At 40.2% G+C, this 22,138-nt stretch overlaps 1 protein-coding gene across 2 annotated transcripts in view; it reads left to right on the top strand.

The window, feature by feature from the left end:
* Positions 1–9,886: 9,886 nt before the first annotated feature.
* The window catches only part of LOC129108481 (guanine nucleotide-binding protein G(o) subunit alpha), a 90,895-nt gene continuing 78,643 nt past the window's right edge, over positions 9,887–22,138 (top strand). For both annotated transcript variants that reach the window (XM_054620318.1, XM_054620317.1), the window contains exons 1-2: positions 9,887–10,667; positions 11,362–11,404. In XM_054620318.1, coding sequence (XP_054476293.1) covers positions 10,550–10,667; positions 11,362–11,404 — 161 coding nt within the window. In that variant the 5' untranslated portion in view covers positions 9,887–10,549. The remainder of the gene's footprint in view (positions 10,668–11,361; positions 11,405–22,138) is intronic.

Below are 22,138 nucleotides of genomic sequence, written 5' to 3'. Positions count from 1 at the left end.
ATTCATCTGCAGTCATTATTATTATACTGAGTCTCCAGCATGGCAATGTTGATATAAACTTCTCTCTCATGCTCTCGTTCTCATTCTTCACACAACAACTTTGTGCTGTTATCTCTTTTATCGCTGTTATCAGCATTTGCTGGATCATCGCTGTCATTTGACACCAGGCTCCGAATGTGGTCAGCTATAACCAGTTAGACAGACAGGTGACTTGATGTATGGTCGGTTTGTTTCAGGCATACACAAGCATTACATTAACAGCAACTCACAGCCTCCCATGTGTATTAAACCAACATTCAACTAGTTTAGGTTAGTTGCCTGGATGTGGGTCTACTGCAGATCCCTCTCCAGTAAATTGAAAAAAATGCAACAGGGCTTCTCTCTCTTTTTACTTTTGTTTGGACCCAGACACAGGCTTTTGAATGATTTATGTAAAAGGCTGGAGCTACCTGCCCTGATGTTCTGTGTTTAACTTGTTCCCCAATTCTCTACAATGGAGGTGTCAAAGTGTAAGCCATATAAGCCATAGTCGAAACGACCACCAGTTCGAGAATAAGACAATGTTAGGGCTGCACGGTGGTGTAGTGACTAGCACTATCGCCTTACTACATGGCCCTTCTGAGTGGAGTTTGCATGTTCTCCCTGTGTCAGCATGGGTCCCCCCCGGGTTCTCCGGCTTCCTCCCACAGTCCAAAGACATGCAGCTTTGGTTAATTGAGGATTCCAAAATGCCTGTATGTGTGAGTATGTCTGTCTATATATGTCAGCCTTGTGATAGGCGACTATTTGCATTCGCCCAATGTCAGCTTGGATCGTCTCCAGAGGCCCCGCGACCTTGAACAGGATAAGCGATGACGTATAATGGATGGATGGAATACATAGGTAGAAATACCTCAAAACCTTTTAAGGACACTTCTGCCTTTTGGTTTTATAGGCCTTTCTTTTCAACTGCTGTTTATCATTCTGCTATGGAAGCCTTTCTTTATTTTGTCATGTTTAGATTATAGTAGAAAGCCATTTTATACAATAATTCCCATTTAGATAGCCCAACATAATGTCCTAATAACTTCTGTGCATCCAAATATAGTGTTGCTCCATTAAGCGATGACTTGTCATAACTGAGGCGACCAGTCCCTGATTAAGTCAAAATGTACACAAACCTCGAATAATTATCTTATTGATTATTTTGCTGAAGATAGAGCACTGATGAGAGAGAATGGAGACAGAGCATTACTTGTTAGCATGCTAACACCATGCTGTCCTTGTCAGAACAAAATCATTCCAAATTTATTGAGATCAGTCCTCTCTTTCACAGGAGCAAAGCTTTTCTATCATCACTTAACCTTGAGAGTGTTTTCAATCATTCATTCATCATTTCCCCCCAAACTCTTCCCCGCTGCAGGAAGAGCGCTGTGCTTCATCAGTCAGGGGCTCTTCATCTCTCTCTAATCTGGATCTGATACTGAGTCAGACTATATTTCCTGGTAATCCTCTGCTGGAAGATAATAATGATGCTGTTTTGGTGAATATTGTGATTGTCACACACAGTGGGCTTCTGTGCCATAATGTGACACTAACCCCATGGTCCTTACTAAAGTGCAAGCTGTCTTTTTATTCCCTCCAAATACCTACAATTTAGATAGTTCATTCATACAAGTTGCTTTCCATGTTCTTGTTTGTATCCTTCATTGTTTTTAGTTTATTAACTTTGTCTTTATTTTAAATTACAAAAGAGGTGGGAGAGTAAAATTAGGATGTTGCAATATTTATGCATCTACTGTAACAGAAAAACATATTTACCTGCTTTTGCTCAAATGTTAGTACCCAGGGGTGTTTGTTTTGGCAAGCAGCACTGGTAGACATGAAATAAACAATAATTTCCAAACCCACACACCAAACACGCAACACACAAAATTATTAATTATATAAACCTAACCAAAAATAATCATTAACAGCTGCAGAATAAAAAATAAATATTGAATTATCAATATTATTTTACTTCTTATGTAACCCAAGACAAATCTAGAACACAGAGATAGTGGTTGTGTGGTAGGCAAAGATCTATCATCTCCGATAGATTCTGTGTTATTTAAAGAAACATTTGCAATAGCCCCAAACTTTCCAAACTGTCCAGGCTTCTCTCAGGAAGCAGGAGTAGGCGTGTTGTTTTTTTGAAGGCCCACACAGTGCAGTGCCCCCAGATCAGTCAGCGCTTTGGTGCTTTGTTTGATTGTTTACAACTGTAATAACTGCTACTCTAAAATGGAAACCTTTGTGGGGTTCTTGTTCAGCACCTGGTCAATTAAAAGCAAAATTGCTGACAAGTTGGAGATGCTGGCAACAGTCACTGATACCTATGATGATCAGGAAGTGTTCATGAACTTCATCTGAGAACATTAGGTTGTGGCTGAGGGGAAATGTGTGAATGCCATGATCAGCTGATTGCGTTGGAAGCAGTAGGTTGGAAGCCAGCTCTTGACAACAGTTTCCATGAAATTTGATACAGACCTCTGGCCTCTTCCAAATGTAATGCCAATCCATCGAGTGCTGCAGATCTTAAAGTATTTCACATGATAAATGAAAACTTGCTGGTGGCACTGAAATCACCAAAGTCTATCTATCTCAATGAAGTTCCCTCTGCTTTTTTGTTTAAAAAATATGTTGCTTTATGTTGTTTTTTCAGTTCATTTTCAAGCCTCTCACTTCCCTTTGTGCTTGCTGATTATTTTCATATATTACTGAGCAGTGCTCTCAGTGTACAAGATCTCATCATTAAGAGCATTAGGATGTTTCTTTCTGCCTCCGCACTGCTCTATATCGTATCCCATTTTTCATCACACTACTTCTTCTTTAGGCCTGTCTTTTTCTCTCTGCCTCACATCACTCTGACCTTATTTAATCCAGCTCCTTCCATCTTCAACCACGTTTCTTTGAAAGCCGCAGACTGGATGGTGCAAATTACATCCTGACACATCCAGTTAGCACTGATTACATTACATTACATTACATTACATTACAGTCATTTAGCAGACGCTTTTATCCAAAGCGACTTACAGGAAGTGTATTCAACATAGGTATTCAAGAGAACTACTAGTCACCAGAAGTCATAAGTGCATCTCCTTTCTTAAACAAGCATCTCAAAGCATAAGCCAGAGCAAAAATATAGTGCAGAGGCAAATTACTACGAAAACAATAATTGCAACAGACTAATCCGAATATAACGAATAGGATAAGTGCAGTAAACAAATACAAATTCAATAAGTGCAGCGAACTGATACGAATACAGTAAGTGCAGCAACTAATACGAGTGCAATAAGTGCTACGAGGAAGGCTCAGGGTAGTACTTCTTGAAGAGGTGAGTTTTCAGCCTGCGCCTAAAGATGGGCAGCGACTCTGCTGTCCTGACGTCAGTGGGGAGTTCATTCCACCACTGAGGGGCCAGGACAGAAAAAAGCTGTGACCGGGTGGATCGGCTGATCCCGCACTCTGCTTTTCACCCCTATGTGGTTTTTCTAGAAAAGAAGATGAAGGTGTAAGCATCTCTGCACTTTTATTAGAAATAACCCATGGTTCTTTGCTTTGTTCCGAGGGACTGTAATGTCGTATTACCAGTTATTTCAGTAAAAGTACACACTTAATGTATTTGCAAAGCCCTGCTTACCTTAGTTTCTGTTGCTACTCCTGTCAAGCTTTTCTTTCTCGCATGGCACACATGACATTCACAATGCTAATGGAGGCAGATGCTTACCACTCTTCAGATTCTTAGTGATGACAGGTCCTTGATTTCAGACGGAGGTAGACAAAAAGGAATTCCAAACGAGAATAGTCAGTCGGATGCAGTCGCTAGCGAGCTTATTAAGTTGACGTTGCTGACTCGTTTAAAAAAGAATCCTGTCTTAAATATGGACTTGATGGATACATAGCATACATAATATCACGCTATAAGACTGAGGGGAACATTAACAATCCAAATAAAAGACATGGAAATAAAGAGACTGTGTTGTTCTTGTGTCACAGTGTAGAGATAGTTAGTCCTAGGTAAGTATGATTATAAAGTATGTTCCAGCATCATCTCTGTATGGCTACTGATTATTTGTATCACTCATGTAAGCTAGTTAACCAGACATGCTAATGATTGTTAGTTATTAAGGATTAAACACACTGATCAATCCATTCCCTACCCTTTTCCTTGCAGGTGTAATTGTCAGTGACACAGTTTATAATTCATCCGTCTTTCTAAGATGAATCTACGTTAATCAGGGTGGTTGTAATGTGCAACACACCATATTGTGCTATTTTTAAATTTCCTTTGTAAACAAGTGTTAAACAGGTTAGAATACAATCTTAATACTCACTGCTGCCAGTACAGGTTTCTCATTTAATGTGGTGCAGAATATGGTTTTAGTTTCTTCAATTATGTGTCCTCAATCAGCTCTTACTCTCTGCTATGAAGACTTGCATCATATCTCTGTTGATGGTGTGTGTGTTAGTGTGTGTGTGTGTGTGTGTGTGCGTGTGTGTGTGTGTGTGTGTGCGTGCGTGCTGCTTGTGTAACAGTAACCACAGTCTGTTTGTTAACTGACTGACCAGATGTGACAAAGGAAGGAAAGGGAGACAGAAGGTACCCTATAGCTGCAACAAAGTCTCTCTAATATCAGTGAATATGGTGCATGCTACACCAAAATAACACTCACAGAATTCCATGTGATTGTGATATGGGATGCTTCCTAAATAGCTCCAAATTAAGCCCACGAATGCTCCAGATGCACCATGATTTGCCTTAACTGACTGTTAGCCAGGTCTTAAAAATACTTAAACAGGCCCTATTATGCTATTTTCCGGGTGCATATTTTTATCTCAAGTTACAGTTACAACATGTTTACATGCGTCAATACTCATAATCCGCCTTGTTTTTCTCACCTCTCTGAAATGCTCCGTTGTAGCGCTTGCTCCTCCTTCCAGAAAGCAAAGTCTGCTCTGATTGGTCAGCTAGCCCGCTCTGTTGTCAACGTTTCATATTTCAAAAAACTCTCCGACCAGAGCATGACAAATAAATGTCAGGTCACAGTGAGGTTCAAACCCAGGCCTACTGGGTGAAAGACTGCTGTCATAACCACTACACTTCCGTAACATTGTGATCTCATAAAGTTACGGAAGTGAAGGAGAGAATCAGCTAAGGAGCAGTGATTCTGAGGGGGAGGGTAACTCATTTTAGGCATGGACTTCAGGTTTTACACTCTACGGACCTTTTACATGTTAAAAAAAATATATATATAACACACTAAAGAAGAGGGAAAAAGTGGAAAAGCATAATAGGGCCACTTTAATGTTAAATGCAGCTAAAGTCACACATACAAACAACCTATGTTTAACATGGGTTGTCACCTCAGCTGATGCTTCATCCAGTAGGGTTATGTTTAGACTACTCACCCTAATTAGGCAGCTGAGACACAGATAGAAGAGTGAAATTGTTGGTGTCACTGCTTCTGTGCGCTTTTTAGCTCCATGGATTGCAATTGTCAGTTGGTACACCACTGTGGTCCATATCTTAACAATGTTGGATGGATTGCAGTGAAATATGTATAGACATTCATGGAGGAAACATACTGACTTTGATCACCACCATGGGGTTGACACTTGTGCATGGTTTAGAGGAAATATTTTGAAAAATATTCGATAGATTTCCATGAATTTTGCTGGAAATATTCAAGGTCCCTTGTGGATACATGTTCAAGAATGTAACGGTCCTATCAATTTTCCTCTAGCACTACCTTGAGTTTGACACTTTTGTATTTTTATTAATTAAAATGTCTTTGAGATTTGTCACAAATATTCAGGGCCCCAAGATGAACAATTGTGATTACTTTGATCCTTTGATCAAGAATCACAATAAGTAAAATTAGTAGTAATAATTGTAAGCATCCTAGTACTTTTAAATAAGATATAGCTGCTAAACATTTACACGCATTATCACCATGAGCATGTTAGCATGCAGTTGTGATCATTTATCACAAAATTCCCCCAAATCAGTCTTGAATATCAAACGGCAGACTTGGAAATTCACAATAGTGCTTATGAACAGAACAGGTTTTCAAAATGGTGGTTCATGAATAAAATATGATTGAACATGACAAGCATCTCGGTTGTGCAAAATAGAATGGAATAATATTCTGAATATTTCTGTTTTCATGCAGTTGAATAAACCTTACTGTGCCATCATCACTGAGGATTGTGGGTTAATTGAAGTTCAAGTGATGATGATGATGAAATTATGGTTTCAGTTAGACAATAACACCTATATACATCTCTGCCATTCATATGTTGTTATTTACTTCACAAACAGGCAGTTTGCTTTTCCTCCACTGTGCTTGGATGGACACAATGGCACGGGATCTAAACAGGTTTGTGTGAAAATGTTCCCATTGAAGTTCTGTCTGTGTTTCGAAATAGACTTCCGTTGAAACACGGCAGGATGTGGCTACCGTACTAGTTAGCAAATGCTTGTTGCTTGACTTCCTGCACCAGTCAGTTGCTCACTTTGGCTCACTGCCTTTTCTTGCAGGTCTTCTAAGGCGGGGCAGCGTATGCTCAGCTTGTGTGAGTGTGTTTGCAGGAAATGGCTGTCTTGGGTTTCATATGTGGGGGCAGATGTGAGGCCTGACACTCATCCCCAACAGTCTATGAGCGGGCCAAAAACCCAAAATATTTCACTAAAAGTAGCTTAAAGCTGCACAGACCTGCAGACTGGAGAGCTCAAAAACAATAAATAGCCTTTTTTGAAGCGAAATGTATGATAAATTTGGGGAGAATTGCTCAACCAAGGCATGTTTGTTTGCATTCCTTTTAGTGTAACCCTTGACAAGGCCACAACTACAACCACAATATTTCAACATTATTTGATGAAAATAGATATTTGTAATATTGTTTGCAGTAAAAAAAATAAAAAGAAACTGCACAAGAGTATAAAAGGGAATGCAACACGTTTTTTGAGTTCCTTGAGATTTCAATTTCATGAAATAACATTAAGAGATTTTTTTAAAGAACTTGATTTAATCTTACTTTTTAAGATGACAAAGATCTGAGATAGTATTTGGGTGGACATGGGTACATTTGAAAAGATGAACTGACCTTCATACTAATATGCTATGTTATGCTAATAGTTACATGTTGATGCTTAGCAGGTAGTCAACACAGTATATCCATTCATTTAAGGCTGTTAGCATGTTAACGTTAGTACAGCTGAAGCAGATGTGAATGGTGGCTTTTGCAAGAGCCATTTCACTCAAAATAAAAGCATCAACCTCATGGTGACACAAGATGAAAACTCATCATCTTTTGAATGTCTGTAACAAATTTCATGGCAATGCAAAGAAATGTTGAGATATATCTGTCCAAAGTTCTGAACCGACCCCCTGACGTTGCCTTACCTAAGGCCATGCTGCTAACATGGCTAATGATAAACAAGGAACCAAAACATTTTCAGAATAACTGTTATCATGTGTTCTAAATTCCAAAGGTCACATGACGATAATCAAATTTCCAGGAATGGGACCTTTTCTATAAAAATATTTCCAAGGCCAATTGAGTGGTCCAGGAATGAGCTCTATATGGGAATGAAATTAAATGCAGTTTTGCACTTTGGTTTGATGCCTGTAATAAGGTCTGTCATTAAGACAAGCGTAAAGTTTTTTTTAAATGTTGGTTTAAAAAAAATAGAAAAAACCTCTTGAGAATGTTTACGTTTTTACAGGTCTTTAAAAAAGTGGTTGCTAACAGATTACTAAAAGAGACTATTACAATTCTTCACACTGACTAGTCCACTTTTAGCTTTGTGGTGGTGACTTGAAGTCGTGTGACCTGGGTGTAGTTCTCTTATAGCGTTACGTTTCCTTTTTACTTCTGGTGACTGCATTCACGCTTCAAAAAAACTAAAAATTGTGTTCATCTGTGTAGATGACCTTGCTGAATAAAACCTGTAAGTATCACTAACTTGTGTTTGCCACAGAACTAATCTTCTGCAATAATCCAAAATCCATTGGAAACATCCCATTAGCTTTTTGTTGTGGCAACCAGTGCGATAATAACTTCAAGGCTGGCCTACAAAAATCTGTCATTATTGCAGCACTCTATAATGAACCTTCAAGCTCTAAACATTTTTTTTCTGACGGCTAAAACATTAATATTCATGGATATTATATAATACAATAAACAATATACTCACCAGACTGCTACTTAGAAAGCTAACGTATCTTTAAAGGAACAGTTCACCTCAAAATAAAAAATGCAATATTCCTCTCACTTGTAGTGCTATTTATCGAGGTCTGTGGATTATAAAATAATAGTAATAAAAATAACTTTATTTATATTGCACCTTTACAACAGAGTTTACAAAGTGCTCTGACAGACAAAGCAGCAAAAGAAAGGCAATAAAACAACAGGTAGCTCAATAGTGAAAAACTAAGGTAAGAAAGCAGTAAAGCGTCGACTTCAAATGAATGCCAGTCTGTAAAAATGGGTTTTAAAAAGTGACTTAAAAGAGATAACTGATTCTCAAAGCCTTATCTCCTCAGGTCGATCCAAAGCCGAGGAGCCTTGATGGCTAAAGCGTGGTCACCTTTAGTTTTGAGCCTCGACTTTAGAACAGCAAGACAGCAAGAAGATCTCAGGCTGCTAGCTTGCTCACATGGGGGTCAACCTTTCTTCTATATATTTTGGGGCCCGACCCTTACATGCTTTAAAAGGGATCAGTAAAATCTTAAAATCAATTCTAAAACAAACAGGGAGCTAATGAAGAGAAGCCAGGATCGGGGTGATGTGATGCCGTATGCTAAAACCAGTGAGAAGTCGAGCTGCTGTGTTCTGAACTAGTTGTAGAAGAGAGAGTGACTTTTGGTTGATGCCAGAGAGGAGGGAGTTACAGTAGTTTAGTCTTGAAAAGATAAATGCATGAATGATTTTTCCAGGTCAGGGTAAGAGATGATTGGTTTGATTTCGGAGATTTGGTTCTAATTTGAGGAAACAGTACTGGTGGTTTGAAGCTCGAATAGTAATCCTAAATTTCTGACAGTGGACGGACCAAGGGCACTTTCAATGGAAATTGTTGGACGGACATCATAACATGATTTACGATTTTGAGTTATTGACTTGAATAAATTGTTGACAGTCTAAAATAGTAGCTAGGCTTCTAGGGTCATCAGGTCTCAAGCGAAGGTATGTATGTGTGTCGTCTTGTATAGCAATGAAAAGACACGTTGAGACGTTGGATGATTTGACCTAGTGGGAGCATGTATATGGAAAATTGAACCCTGCGGTACACCACAGGTAATGTGAGATGTAGAGGATGAGTGATTAAGTGCATTTTCCTTGATGCCAACCAAGGTTTTAAGACGACTAATTAAAATGGCATGGTCTAAAACAAATAAAACCGAGCTCTCCCCCGTCTGCTGCTGAAAGCAGATCATTGGATACCTTGAGGAGGGCATTTTCTGTGCTATGTAAAGCTCTAAAACCTGACAGGAACTTCTCGAAGACGTTATTAAGACACATAAAAGCACACAAAGTCTTGACCCATGTCATGATTTTCTGGAAAGAGACACTGTTGAGTAGGCTGTTGAGTTTGTCAAAAAATATTTTTGGCAAAAGAGTACAAAAACACTTTTGGTGAGTCTTGTCTTCATTGGTTAGGTGAGTTAGCAATTACATCAAGTATTTCAGTTTTGAGGCAAAGGTGTTTAATTATTTAAAACTTATATTGTACTATAAAAGCCTGTATGGAAGGCTACTTTATCAGTGCACCACCAGGCCGCGCCACTGGGAGTATACATCCTCACCCTCTCTCCCGACTTCTGTTTTTTTTTTTTTTTTCACTGTTCTGACGTCAGCAACCTGCAATTGAACGAAAAAACTAACGAACGACCGAGCCCCTTTGCCGGAGCTACCGGGAGGCAGTAGAGAGTTACAGAGCGAGTCCCCGCCGCCCGCCTCGGAGGAGCCAAACGGAGGAAGCTTTCACTGTGAGCCGCCGTGAAGAAACTCCGTGCCGGAATCAAACGATGCGAGCGCTGCTCACCGCCGCCGAGTAACACCCAAAACCTACTGTCGACGAGAGGAGAGGAAGAGAACCGTTACCGTGATTTACCGACAGAAAAAAAAAAAACAGGAGAGAGACGAAGGACGGACGGACCAGCACCACCGAGGCCACGCTTTAGAAACGGAACAACTGCGGTGGCTGCATCGAGGTGTGTTTGCGCTGTGGATCAACCCGAGAGGATCCTCCATTTAAATGCGTTAACGGTGCCGTGCCCCCGTCTTGAGTGCGCGATAGAGGGAGCTGCCCAGAGAGCCACAGACAGAGGGATCACACAGGGCGAGAAGAGGCACAGCACGGAGAGAGAGAGAGAGAGAGAAAGAGGAAATTAAGCAAGACAGGAAAAAAAAGAAGAAGATTTGCAACCAGCGTTGGTATCACGAGTGTTCATTGAATCCACCTTTTTTTTTTTTCTTCCTGGATCCCGGTACCGGTTAAGCTATCAAGCTGTGTTCTCTAACCATGGGATGTACTCTGAGCGCAGAGGAGAGGGCGGCTCTGGATCGGAGCAAAGCCATCGAGAAAAACCTCAAGGAGGACGGGCTCACCGCGGCCAAAGATGTGAAACTGCTGCTGCTCGGTAAGAGAGTTCAATCGCCTCCACGTAGGGCCCCGTAGTGCCACGGCGGAAAGGTGTGGTGTGAGGGGGGTGGGGGGTTGGTAAAAAAAAAAAAAATATCACCATAGTGGTGGAAATGGATAAAAAACATGACATCCGTCATAAGCTGAAAAAACAACGATATGAACCAGAAAAGAAAAAAAAAAAGGGGAAAGAGACATTGACTCGCTTGATTTTCACACCCTGTCATCTCATTACATCACTTTGAAGCCACCTGCTATAATAAGGGTTTAATCCATCAAAGATGTACCAGATGGGTAAAATGTCACTGAACCAGTGCAGAATCAGTCAATATGTAGGTAAAAGGTGGGGACTACATCAGTGTAGGTTTGATTCTTTGTGGGAAACTAGCCTGTAAGTATTTAAATTGTAATCTATTTGACTGACTAAATTGGAAGACTGATGGGAATTTAAAAAAAGAGGATGTTTGGGAAGAAAGGGTGCAGCCACTTTCTCCATCTTTTTTTTTTTTTATCTCCACCCAGCTGCTGCTGTCTTTATTCACTTAGGGTTTTAAGAGGCTGATTCTCCCTTTCTTTCTTTCTCTCTCTCCCACCCCCTCCTCTCTCTCACTCTGTCTCCATCTTGCTCTATATCACACACAAACACACACATACACCCTGTTTACATTGTCTTCTTGTCTTTTATCCCTCAGGGGCCGGAGAGTCAGGGAAAAGCACCATCGTCAAACAGATGAAGTAAGTCTCCAATAAGCACGGTCTAATAACTCTATAGAGTGGACGTGTGTCCCTCTCTCACTCTTTCTTTCTGTCTCTCGCACAGATCACACGCACACAAACACACACAAACGCACATATATGCAGCCCGATCTCAAAATGAGCACTCAGATTTTTTGTCCTGATATTTTTGTCCTGGAAAGACAACATGGCACCCCTCAACATAAACTGACCCTGTTAAACATCTGCCCATGCTTCACTCTTTCAACCCTTGTCAAACACCTGATGTTGCTCTGTCAAACACCTGATGTTGCTCTGTGTGGGTGGAAAGATTGTGTGAAAGGGACAAAATGAAGGTGCAGTGATTAACTCTACTGCTAGGATGCATCAGGGAGCAGTATGATATTATATGGCCTGTTCTAACATATGTTTAATGCAGATAGGCTCTGTCGTGTCACTGTCTATACACTCATATTCACTCCAGTCCAATAAGAATAGAAGTAGCTTTACTAAGATGGTTGCTATACGCTTGCTTTAGTTAAAATATTTAGATTTGAGGTGTGGCAAATTTAAGTTGTCACTTCGATTTATTCTCACTTTTTAGTTGTACTTGTTTTATGATTATTATTATTATTAGGGTGTTTATGCAGTCAAAATTGTTTGCCGGACCTAGTTTAACAAAAAAATGCATGATAATATTCCCAATTGAGTGACTACTGGTCTCTACAGAACTAACAAAAAGTTCAATGACCCAAGTCTTACTTCTGCTCCTACAACATTAGTGTATAGTATATTCATAGAGCTGTTTGAATGAATCAATTGAGATGAATCTGAGAATATTTATAGATTAGATTCACGTTAAAAGAAACCGTGTGTAGGATTTAGGGGGATCTATTGGCAGAGTGGGAATTTATTAATCATAACTATGTTCTTTTCATTTGTGTATAATCACCTGAAATTAAGAATTGTTTTGTGTTTTCATTAGCTTAGAATGAACCCTTCATATCTACAGTGCCCTCCAGAATTATTGGCACCCTTTAGTAAAAATTAGCAAAACGAGATGCGAAAACATTTCTTTATTGTTTATCCTCATGATTTTTATTCACAAAAATCTAACCTTTAATTGAAGTAACATAATTGAAAGAAACATTAAATTCTTATCATGAAACAAATCAAAAATATTTCTCAAAAATATATGTGCCACAATTATTGGCACCCCTTCATTTAATATTTTGTGCAGCCTCCCTTTGCCAAGATAACAGCTCTGAGTCTTCTCCTATAATGCGTGATGAGGTTGGTGAACACATGGCACTGGATCTGAGACCATTCCTCCATGCAGAATCTCTCCAGATCCTTCAGATTCCGAGGTCGACGCTTGTGGACTCTCCTCTTCAGCTCATCCAACAGATTTTCTATGGGGTTTAGGTCGGGGGACTGCGATGTCCATGGCAAAACCTTTATTCTGTGGTCGGTGAAACATTTTTGTGTAGATTTTGAGGTGTGCTTCGGATCATTTTAAGCTTCCTGGCACAGGCTGTTAGGTTTTCATTTAATATCTGCTGGTATTTGATGGAGTCCATGATACCATGTATCCTAACAAGATGTCCAGGGCCTTTGGAAGAAAAACAGCCCCACAACATCAAAGATCCGCCACCATACTTCAGTGGGTATGAGGTGCTTCTCTGTATGGCTATCTTTCTGTCTACGCCAAACCCACCTTTGATGTTTGTTGCCAAAAAGCTCTATTTTGGTCTCATCTGACCATATAACCCGATCCCATTGAAAGTCCCAGTAACGTTTGGCAAACTGTAGGCGCTTTAGTTTGTTGTTGATTGACAGCAGAGGCTTTTTTCTGGCAACCTCCCAAACAATTTGTGGTGATGTAGGTGGCGTCTGATGGTAGTTTTGGAGACTTTCTGACCCCAAGACTCAACTAACCTCTGCAATTCTCCAGCTGTGATCCTTGGAGATTCTTTTGCCAGTCGAACCATCCTCCTCACGCTGCGTGGGGTCAACGATACACACACGTCCTCTTCCAGGCTGATTCTTAACATCTCCTGTCACTTTAAACTTCTTAATTATTGCCCTGATAGTGGAAATGGGTATTTTCAACTGTTTAGAGATTTTCTTATATCCATTTTCTGATTTGTGCAGCTCAACAACTTTTCGTCGCACATCGTCACTGTGTTCGCGGGTCTTTCCCATAGTGATGAATGACTAAGGGAATTTGGCCTGTGTCACCTCATATTTATACCCCAGTGAAACAGGAAGTCATGGTTGACCACTTAAGAGTTCCTAATCAAACGGGTCTTAAAAATTTAAAATATGACTGGAATTATACTTCAGTTAGATTTTAATCATGATATTTTCTAGGGGTGCCAATAATTGTGGCACACATGTTTTGGAGAAAAATATTTAGTTAATTTTTTTTTTCTTTCAATAATTTTACTTCAATGAAAAGGTAAGATTTTTGTGAATATTTTGAGTGAAAGACCAAGAGGATAAACAGCAAAGACATTTTTTCACAGCCTGTTTTGCTCATATTCACTAAGGGTGCCAATGATTCTGGAGGGCACTGTACATAGGGAGTGGGTCCTTTTCGACGTAGTCCGCTATGTTGCACCATCATGTTTCCACAGTAGCCAGAACGGTGAACCAAACACTGGCTTTAGAGAGAGCGTTTAGCGTTACCACTAAATCCTACACACTGGTGCTTTAGTGATTTTTCTTTTCTTGCAAAAATGCCAAAAAACGATTTGACTGATTTGTCAAATGTGAGTATTTTCTATATTTCTTTATTTCATTTATTGGCAACTGAATATCTTATTGGTCACAAAAACAAGACATTTTTCACACGATATTTTCTTTATGTCAGCTTGGGCTTAAGGAAATTGTAAAATTTTATAGACCATTAACTGAGAAATAGATAAATTGAAAAAAGAATAATAAAAAAAATTTGCATTTTGCAGCCTTAATTATTTTTTAACCTAATATTTGAAAGAGCTGCTCGGTTATGGCACCACCAGTTGCCACTGGCTGCTGTAGCGTACACAGTCTTTATGTAAATACCATGTAGCCTGTTGGCTGTGTCAGTTTCTGTCAAGGCCTACTTACTAACCAGGGGTCAGTCCCATGTAGCTCTCATAAAATACCACCAAAGTGCTCCTGTTTCACCACTGTAGGGACCTAATGTGTACATGTGGCACTTAGCAGTCAGTTTAGTGATGTCATTAAAAGCTGGCTTTTTTTCTCCTATGGTATCATAATATCCTTATAATTGTGCTTCCGATAGGGACGCGTCTGTGGTACTCGGGGCAGAATTTCTTGCCACCATATTTTACTTAAATAGTACTATTGTATTTACTATATCACTGCACTAATCCTATAATATATCTACAGGATTTACTGTAGTTCTTTTTTTAAGCCCCCCTCCAGCATTTTATCTGTAATCCAGTTGTGACATATGGATTCTCTTCAATATCCTCTGCTGCGTCATTTTGCAGACGGCCGAGTGCGTTTTAGCCGATAATAGGCTTTGGTTGTGGTCGTATAGTGACGTATCACATGAGGACATGATTCAGTGGATGCAGATGAGCACTTTCTGCCCACTGACTGACCAATGTTCCCAGTGGGTTCATTAAATACATAGTAGGCTAATACCTTTTAGAGCAACTGAATTCATTGATTTCATTTGACTGAAATCACACATTTATGTAACTTGGAGTGATGCAAATAAATATTAATGGGTGGCTGTGTTAGTCCTTATAGGCTGAAGCCTATTATGCTAATGTTGCAGATGCTATTCTTGGCCAGGTTTCCTTTTGTAAAAGAGGTCTATGATCTCAATGGGACAATCCTGGTTGAATAAAGGCTTAACCCCCTAAACATGAGGTTATTGTTGCTTTACACTCATTGTTACACCAAATGCACATCTTATGGGTGTATACGATGTCTACTATCAACTAAATTATACTGTATTTTTTAACAGAAAGAGACTTTCTTTTCAAATGGTTCACACCACGCTAACTCCTTGAAATCCTTCCAGCCATGCCACCTCTGTGTTTTCATTGTCTGATTGCAGCCTACAATCTATTCTTACTCTGCTCTTGCATGAGTTGATTAATTTGCATACGGCAGACGACACTGTCTGTTAGGTGTGTACAAAAGAACATTGATTTTATTTAAGACGCTCTGTGTGCTTCTCAGTGGCCACCTTTCCCTCCAGATAAAAACAGTGTGATACATCGTGCCCCGACGAGGTGATTGATGAGGTGCACTGACCATAAATCAGTCGATAGAGCCCGTTAAGTTAGCAGTAACCGTAACATTGTAGCTGTGAGCGTAGCAGTGCCACGTGTGTACAGTTTAGGCTATAATGCGAACTTCTCAAGACACAAGTCAAGTTTCCATGTCTTGATTGCCACCTACGGATAAAAGTGAAGGGGGTTAGACTGCTAACTAACTTTGGCTCAGGCTTGCTTAAGGAGGAAAGAGCGCCCCCACCCCAAAATAAATTAGGCTGCCAGGCCTAAAGACTCTTTTACTGTAAACCCTGATTTCCATACAAAGGGATTCTGAAATTATGGAGAGAGAGAAGCTACTTTTCAAGTGGTGGACAGCGCCCTGTGAGGGAAGCCTTTACGTTCCTGTTCAGAGACGCTCTGCTATTTCCAGAACCGCATCAGAGGAGCAGAAAGCCCTTACTGATTTTCTTTTTTTCACAGTGCTTTGAACATCTGGGGCGTGCTCAAGTGACCACTTGTGTGTGTGTGTGTAGGTGGGATTGAATTTGGAATTTATGGTTTGTATATTGAGCTGCAGTGTGTGCATTTGATCTTAGTCAGTAAAAATAAGAGCCTCTACAAAACAGTGAAATAAAATACCGCAACTGAGCCCGCCTTAAAAACTTTCAGTTTTAAATCTGTTCTATAAGTTCACTTTTAAAGGTACTCTTGAAATGTGCTTTGGTTGAAATTATTTACCAGGCAGTACACTTATCTTCCAAAACTTGGCTTCAAGATACATATTATTGCTTTCTCAGATGATGCAATCACTGAGTGGCAATAACTCATGACAAAGCACAGATAACATCTCTGAGGTGAGCACAGGTACATTTATTGTGTGTGTGTGTGTGTGTGTGTTTGTGTTGTATGTGTGTGCGTTTGTGTTGTATATGTATGCGTGTAAAAGAGATCTGAGAGTGGATTAATGTTGTGTATGGACAAATGAGTTATCAAGATGTGAAGCAACAGCACAGTCGCTTGTAAAACTACATTTGTAAGACAAGGAAGGGAAAAGGAATGACGAGGCTAAGAAGACAATATTTGTCTGTGCAGAATGGGGAATTTAAAGGATTTGATAGAATCGTATGAATGACTTGATTGTGTATGTTTGTGTATATGATCGCCTGTCAGTCAGTGTAATATTTAGGCCAGCAACCTAAGGGACTTGCTCATGTGTGAACAACGTATCTCTATCTTGTACATGGAAGTGTGTGTGTGTGTGTGTGTGTGTGTGTGTGTGTGTTTGTGTGACACCATCTGTTTATGGTGCCTCTGTGTGCTTAAACGTGTGCAAAGGTTCTCTCGTTGCCCAGCTGGCAAACTGACCTCTCTCCTGCAGTGCTCATCGTGTGTGAGAAAAAATAATTTAATGTTGTAATACTTTCATAGAATTGAGCAGAACCAGGGAGGCCACTGGTAGGCACAGCCAATATAAAACTTGAGGGGAAAAGATTAGAGATCCTAGTGCGGCCCCCTCTCCTTTCTACTTTTCAAATTCTGGGTGAGTTGCCCTTAAAGGCTTAATCGGCTTGTTCTGTAAGGACAAACTGCAGAGATGGATTTTAGTGTAGCGTTTGTTGTCCTTCAAAAAAAAAGAAAACTTGATCATCCACATCAAGTAAAGCTTTGTAGTCATGGTTATTACTACTTTGTCTGCAAAAACATCTGTATAATGGCTCTGGAGGGAGTGCTCCAAAGTTGGACAAAATAAACCAAATGATGTCATCAGGGTTATTTCAACTTGGACTTGGAGTAATCACATTTATACTAGGTGTGTCAGTTACAAACTGGAGTTATATGTGTGACATTGGTAAATACCAAACAGGACAAATCCAATGAATGATGCTATCAAGTTGCATTATGGGAAATGTAGGATCCAGTGGGTTTTTTTCGAGGTCTATCAATATCTCGACCTCTTTGCTTTAATTTAGTTTTTCATTTTGCTGGAGTACCCCTAAAAATCACATCAACAGATATTCGTTATCAGTCGTATTTGCTCTGAATATATGTGTGAACTACAGTACATATTGATAAATCTGCCTGCAGAGAGATCTAGGCCCTTTGAGTAAGTGAGCTACTGTGAGTCTTCCTGACTTCTCCAGGCCACCTGATAGCCAGAGGAGTCGTACCATGAAATCTTTTCATACCTGATTAAATCTCCAGGTAAATTCATTTTCAATCATTAACAGTTTACAACCCGTGTAAAAGCACACAAACTGTAAACTGCCTCCACCATACCCTCTTATGTTCACAGGAGCTGAATAGCGGCGATAGAGATGGCCTCTTATTGCTCACAAGACAATGTTGATTTGTAGTTTAACAACACAAATCATCATCCTTGTTTATATATGCTTACAAATGCTCAAGACACAACTGCTTTTTAAAGACAAACACACCTCATTTATTCATAGAGGCCCATATAACGAGGCTAAAGCACCTCGGCAAATTATTTAAAGTAAAAAATGAATCCAATACTCATTCAGCCAGTCAGTTGCTTTGTGTACAATATACACAGCTTCACACCCTCTGTCTTACTCCTTTTCTTCATCTCTGGCTTGCTCTCATAATGTGTGTGTGTGTGTGTGTGTGTGTGTGTGTGTGTGTGTGTGTGTGTGTGTGTGTGTGTGTGTGTGTGTGTGTGTGTGTGTGTGTGTGTGTGTGTGTGTGTGTGTGTGTGTGTGTGTGTGTGTGTGTGTGTGTGTGTGTGTGTGTGTGTGTGTGTGTTGTGCATGCTAACATAATCGGAGGCGACTGGCCGAAGGGAGAACAAACGCTGTCCGTCCCTCACGGCTGCACCGCTTCCCACAGGCTGTTTCCCGTGTGTGTGTGAGTGTCTGAGTGTCTGAGTTTGTGTGTGGTTTCTCTAGAACAGGAGATAATTAGGTTTAAGCCTTAGAAGAGGAGAATAAAAGGGGGAAGGGGAGGAAGATGGAGGAAATAAAAGGTGGTGGTGTTTTGTGCAGACAGGCAATGGGAGAGGGGGGTTATAGATGGAAGAACACAGAAAGGGAGTTTGAAATTAAGGAAAATTCCCAGTACATAGAAGGAGAGGAGCAGTCTGTAAGTGGGCATTGAAAGGACTGAACTGGAGAAGAATTTTGTTTAAAGTGAGGAAAAAAAGAGACTACAGGGACAGCAGGCAGAAGCAACTTTGGAGGAAAATGTATTGTTATTTTTTTTCAAAGGTAAAGTGATGTGTGAGTGCAGCAACAGAAAAGAATCGGGAAGAGTTAAAAGAAAAAAAGAAAAAAGGCTGAAGGGAGGATGTGTGAATGAGTTTGGGGAGGTAAGGGAAGGGAAGCCATTTTGTGGTAGAGGAGAGAGATTGGCAAGTGAAAGAACATATTCTCACTTATTAAGCAAGCTAGAGGAAGTGACAAAGGGAGGCGAGGACATGGTTGTCAGGGTGCAAAGGGTACTCCTCTTCTGGACTCTGTTATCCTCGATAATTATTACCCTCCTTTTTGTGTTAGACACAAGGAGAGAAAAACTGAAAGAATGGGGGGGGGGTGGGGGGGGGGGGTGTCATGTTGGCACCAACTCAAGTGTTGCGTCGAGAGACAGTCTGTAACTGGTCATCTGAAACAGTCCGTCAGCCAGATAGTCACCCTTCATTGGTTAAATATAGCCGTGGGCGTGCTCGTTGCCGGAATGATTTGATTGGCTGCCTCAGTGAGTTGTGAAATAACAGCAAGGCAACATCTCATGATAGCTGTGTGTGTGTCTGTGTGTGTGCTTGCAGGCACGACCAAACACTCTTTTATGACAGTGTGTGTATTTAGCGTTTGAATCCTATTTGCATTTTGTAAATGGGCAGCTGTACATCATACACACTTATGCTGCGTTCACACTACGAGCGACACAGCAACATTCTACAAGCCGTTTTTCAATGGGAGCCGATGACAGAAGCTACAAACTGGCGCCCAACATTTCTCGTTGCGTAACTGGCGCTTGGTGCTTCAAATTAAAGCTGAGCTGGTTCTCAAATTCTTTCAGTGCTCCAATGAGTCGAAAAAGTTTCAACCAATCATATGGTTTTATTTCATTCTCTTCCGTTCCATCTAAAACAAATGCCAGTTCCCAGTGGCCTAACTACATCAAGGAAAGTTTTAGGATGCCAAAAATGTAGCTGGCCAAACATGTCTGTTTTGTTGCTTTTTTTGTGCGTACTGCGAACACAGCATTAGACGCACATACACTTTAACTAAAATGAATTCTAATTTTGTCAACACTCTTCATTTACCCCACTCTTTGGGGGGATGAAACATGTCGTTCTTACCTGTAATCATAAATATTACAATATATTTCCCACAGTCATGCCTAGATGAATCTTGTAATACGATTTGAGACACCCCGAAAGTGGACCATACCATTTCTTAACCTTGACGTTAGTTGAATGTCTCGTCTGCCTGCCTGAGTTGCAGTGACTCGCATCCTTCTATGCTCATGTGCATCGCGCAAATGTATGTTGCTAGCTGTTATCTAGATACTTTGATACTCTTTACTTTCTTACCCTTAGATTTTCTGAATTAGTGTGTCTAGTGTATTTTTTTGTTTTGTAAGAAGAGAAATAGGACTCCATCACTAGTACACTTCTTTCAGGTAAAATGGTCTGGAGGCTGAAGCAGAAATGGTTAACATGTGCGTTCTTCTGATGATTTGTGCATGATTAAACTTGATGCCTTTTAATATGGCTATAAAGGGGCAAGTTTATGGTTTGTTTGTTTGTTTTTGAAGGTGTGGGGATTCGGGGTGCCTCAACCTTGTGGGATTTAGAAGAGGGGGTGTGGCCTAAAAGGTTTTGGAGCCGCTGCTCTAAGCCTCGGCTGCTCTCTCTCAGTCTGCACAGTTGAATCAGACCAGTTCAATGTGACTGTGTGTGTGTGTGTGTGTGGTCCGCGCGCTAATCAGGGCTTGTCATAAAAAACAAAGGGCTTTTGTTGGAGGAAAACTGTGTGTGTGCTTGTACAAATATATACAAATGAGTGTTTTTTTTTTCTGTTTATGCTGTTTTTCTTCATTTTTTTGATGCGATTGTATAAGTGTGTTTTTTTTTTTGTGTTAGGCCTATTTGGCAGATTTCGTGTCAGTGCAAGACAAAGGAGTCTTGTTACAGTGACCCCACTCAGCTGATATAAAGTCAGCTGATGGTGACTGTGGCTGATTTGGTAGCTGGAAGAGTCTATGTATGAATGCATGTTTTATTTCTGTGTTTGTTTGTATCACACCCAAGTGCGAACAGAAATGTGCAGGAATAAATACGTGTGATTTTCCCGACGCCTTGTCAAACAGACGCTGATCTATGATAATCATTTTGTTAGCTGTGTTTGTAACAGGCAAAGTATTAGAAATGAACTCATTTCAGAATTATGCTGTCTGATACAACACCACCACCAAGTACAGCCTCAGAATTGAGTCAACACACAAGCAGCTGACGGTATCGTTGAACAGAAACTAAATGTGAAGAAAGTAGGGCTGTTGCATTGCTTCACATTACATCATACAGGTGTTTGTATTTTTCTGGCCACTCTGTGTAAATCCAGAAAACCGTCTTATTAGAATTGATTCTAAGATTCCTTTTGGCATTTTGTAAAGACAGTAAGTAGTTGGGTTCATGAATGTTTTTTCTTTTATCACTCACAGAATAGAATAGAATGGAATACAATACAATAGACCTATTAATGCTAGAATGACAACACGTTCACAGTAGCAGTGCTAGCATGCAGGTGTTTAGCAGGTAACATTTTTTACCATGTTCACCGTCACAGTTTATTGTGTTAACATGCTAGAGTTAGCTAATTAGCAGTAAACAAAAAGCACAGCTGAGGCTGATGGGAATCTCATTTGTCTTGCACAAATTGTGTACAAAACTTCACAGCTATCCTTCCATAGTTGTCAAGACATTTCAGTCAAATTAAAAATGTCAACCTCATTGTTGCGCTTAATGAAATGTGTGTCTAGGAACCCAGGATGTCCGTACCAAATGTTAGGATATTTCTCAGTATAGCCTTTGTAAACATTTTTAATGTGATGTTATTTCCCCACATGTTCAAATGGTAGTTTGGATTTTAAATGAAAAACCTTAGTCTCCACTAATTAGACAAATGCAAGTGTCTCAGCCAGACCAAAGCCATATATCTGGCAGGTTGTTGGAATTCATTAATGTTCCACTGGTTTGACTCCACTAGATGACTGGACTCTCCTTGAATCCGCTCAAAGTAAGTAATTAATATTGAACAGGAGAGGACAGGAGAACTGAATAATTACATGACGACCTGATTAAACCTGTTGTCCCACCCCTCTCCGTCTCTGCCCCTGTCAGTCTCATTCCTTCAACAGTCTGGAGGATCTATAAATCTAGCAATGACTCAATTTGCCAGCAACATAGCACATGTTGACTTATACCGGCCTCACTATTGATGTCATCAACTGCTCCTGGAGCAACCACTTCCCATAATTGTACCGTCAACTG

Source organism: Anoplopoma fimbria, chromosome 19, assembly GCF_027596085.1.
Source record: "Anoplopoma fimbria isolate UVic2021 breed Golden Eagle Sablefish chromosome 19, Afim_UVic_2022, whole genome shotgun sequence".
NCBI lineage: Eukaryota > Metazoa > Chordata > Actinopteri > Perciformes > Anoplopomatidae > Anoplopoma > Anoplopoma fimbria.
The sequence above is the reverse complement of the archived record's forward strand: the minus strand, read 5'-3'. Positions and strand labels throughout refer to the sequence as shown.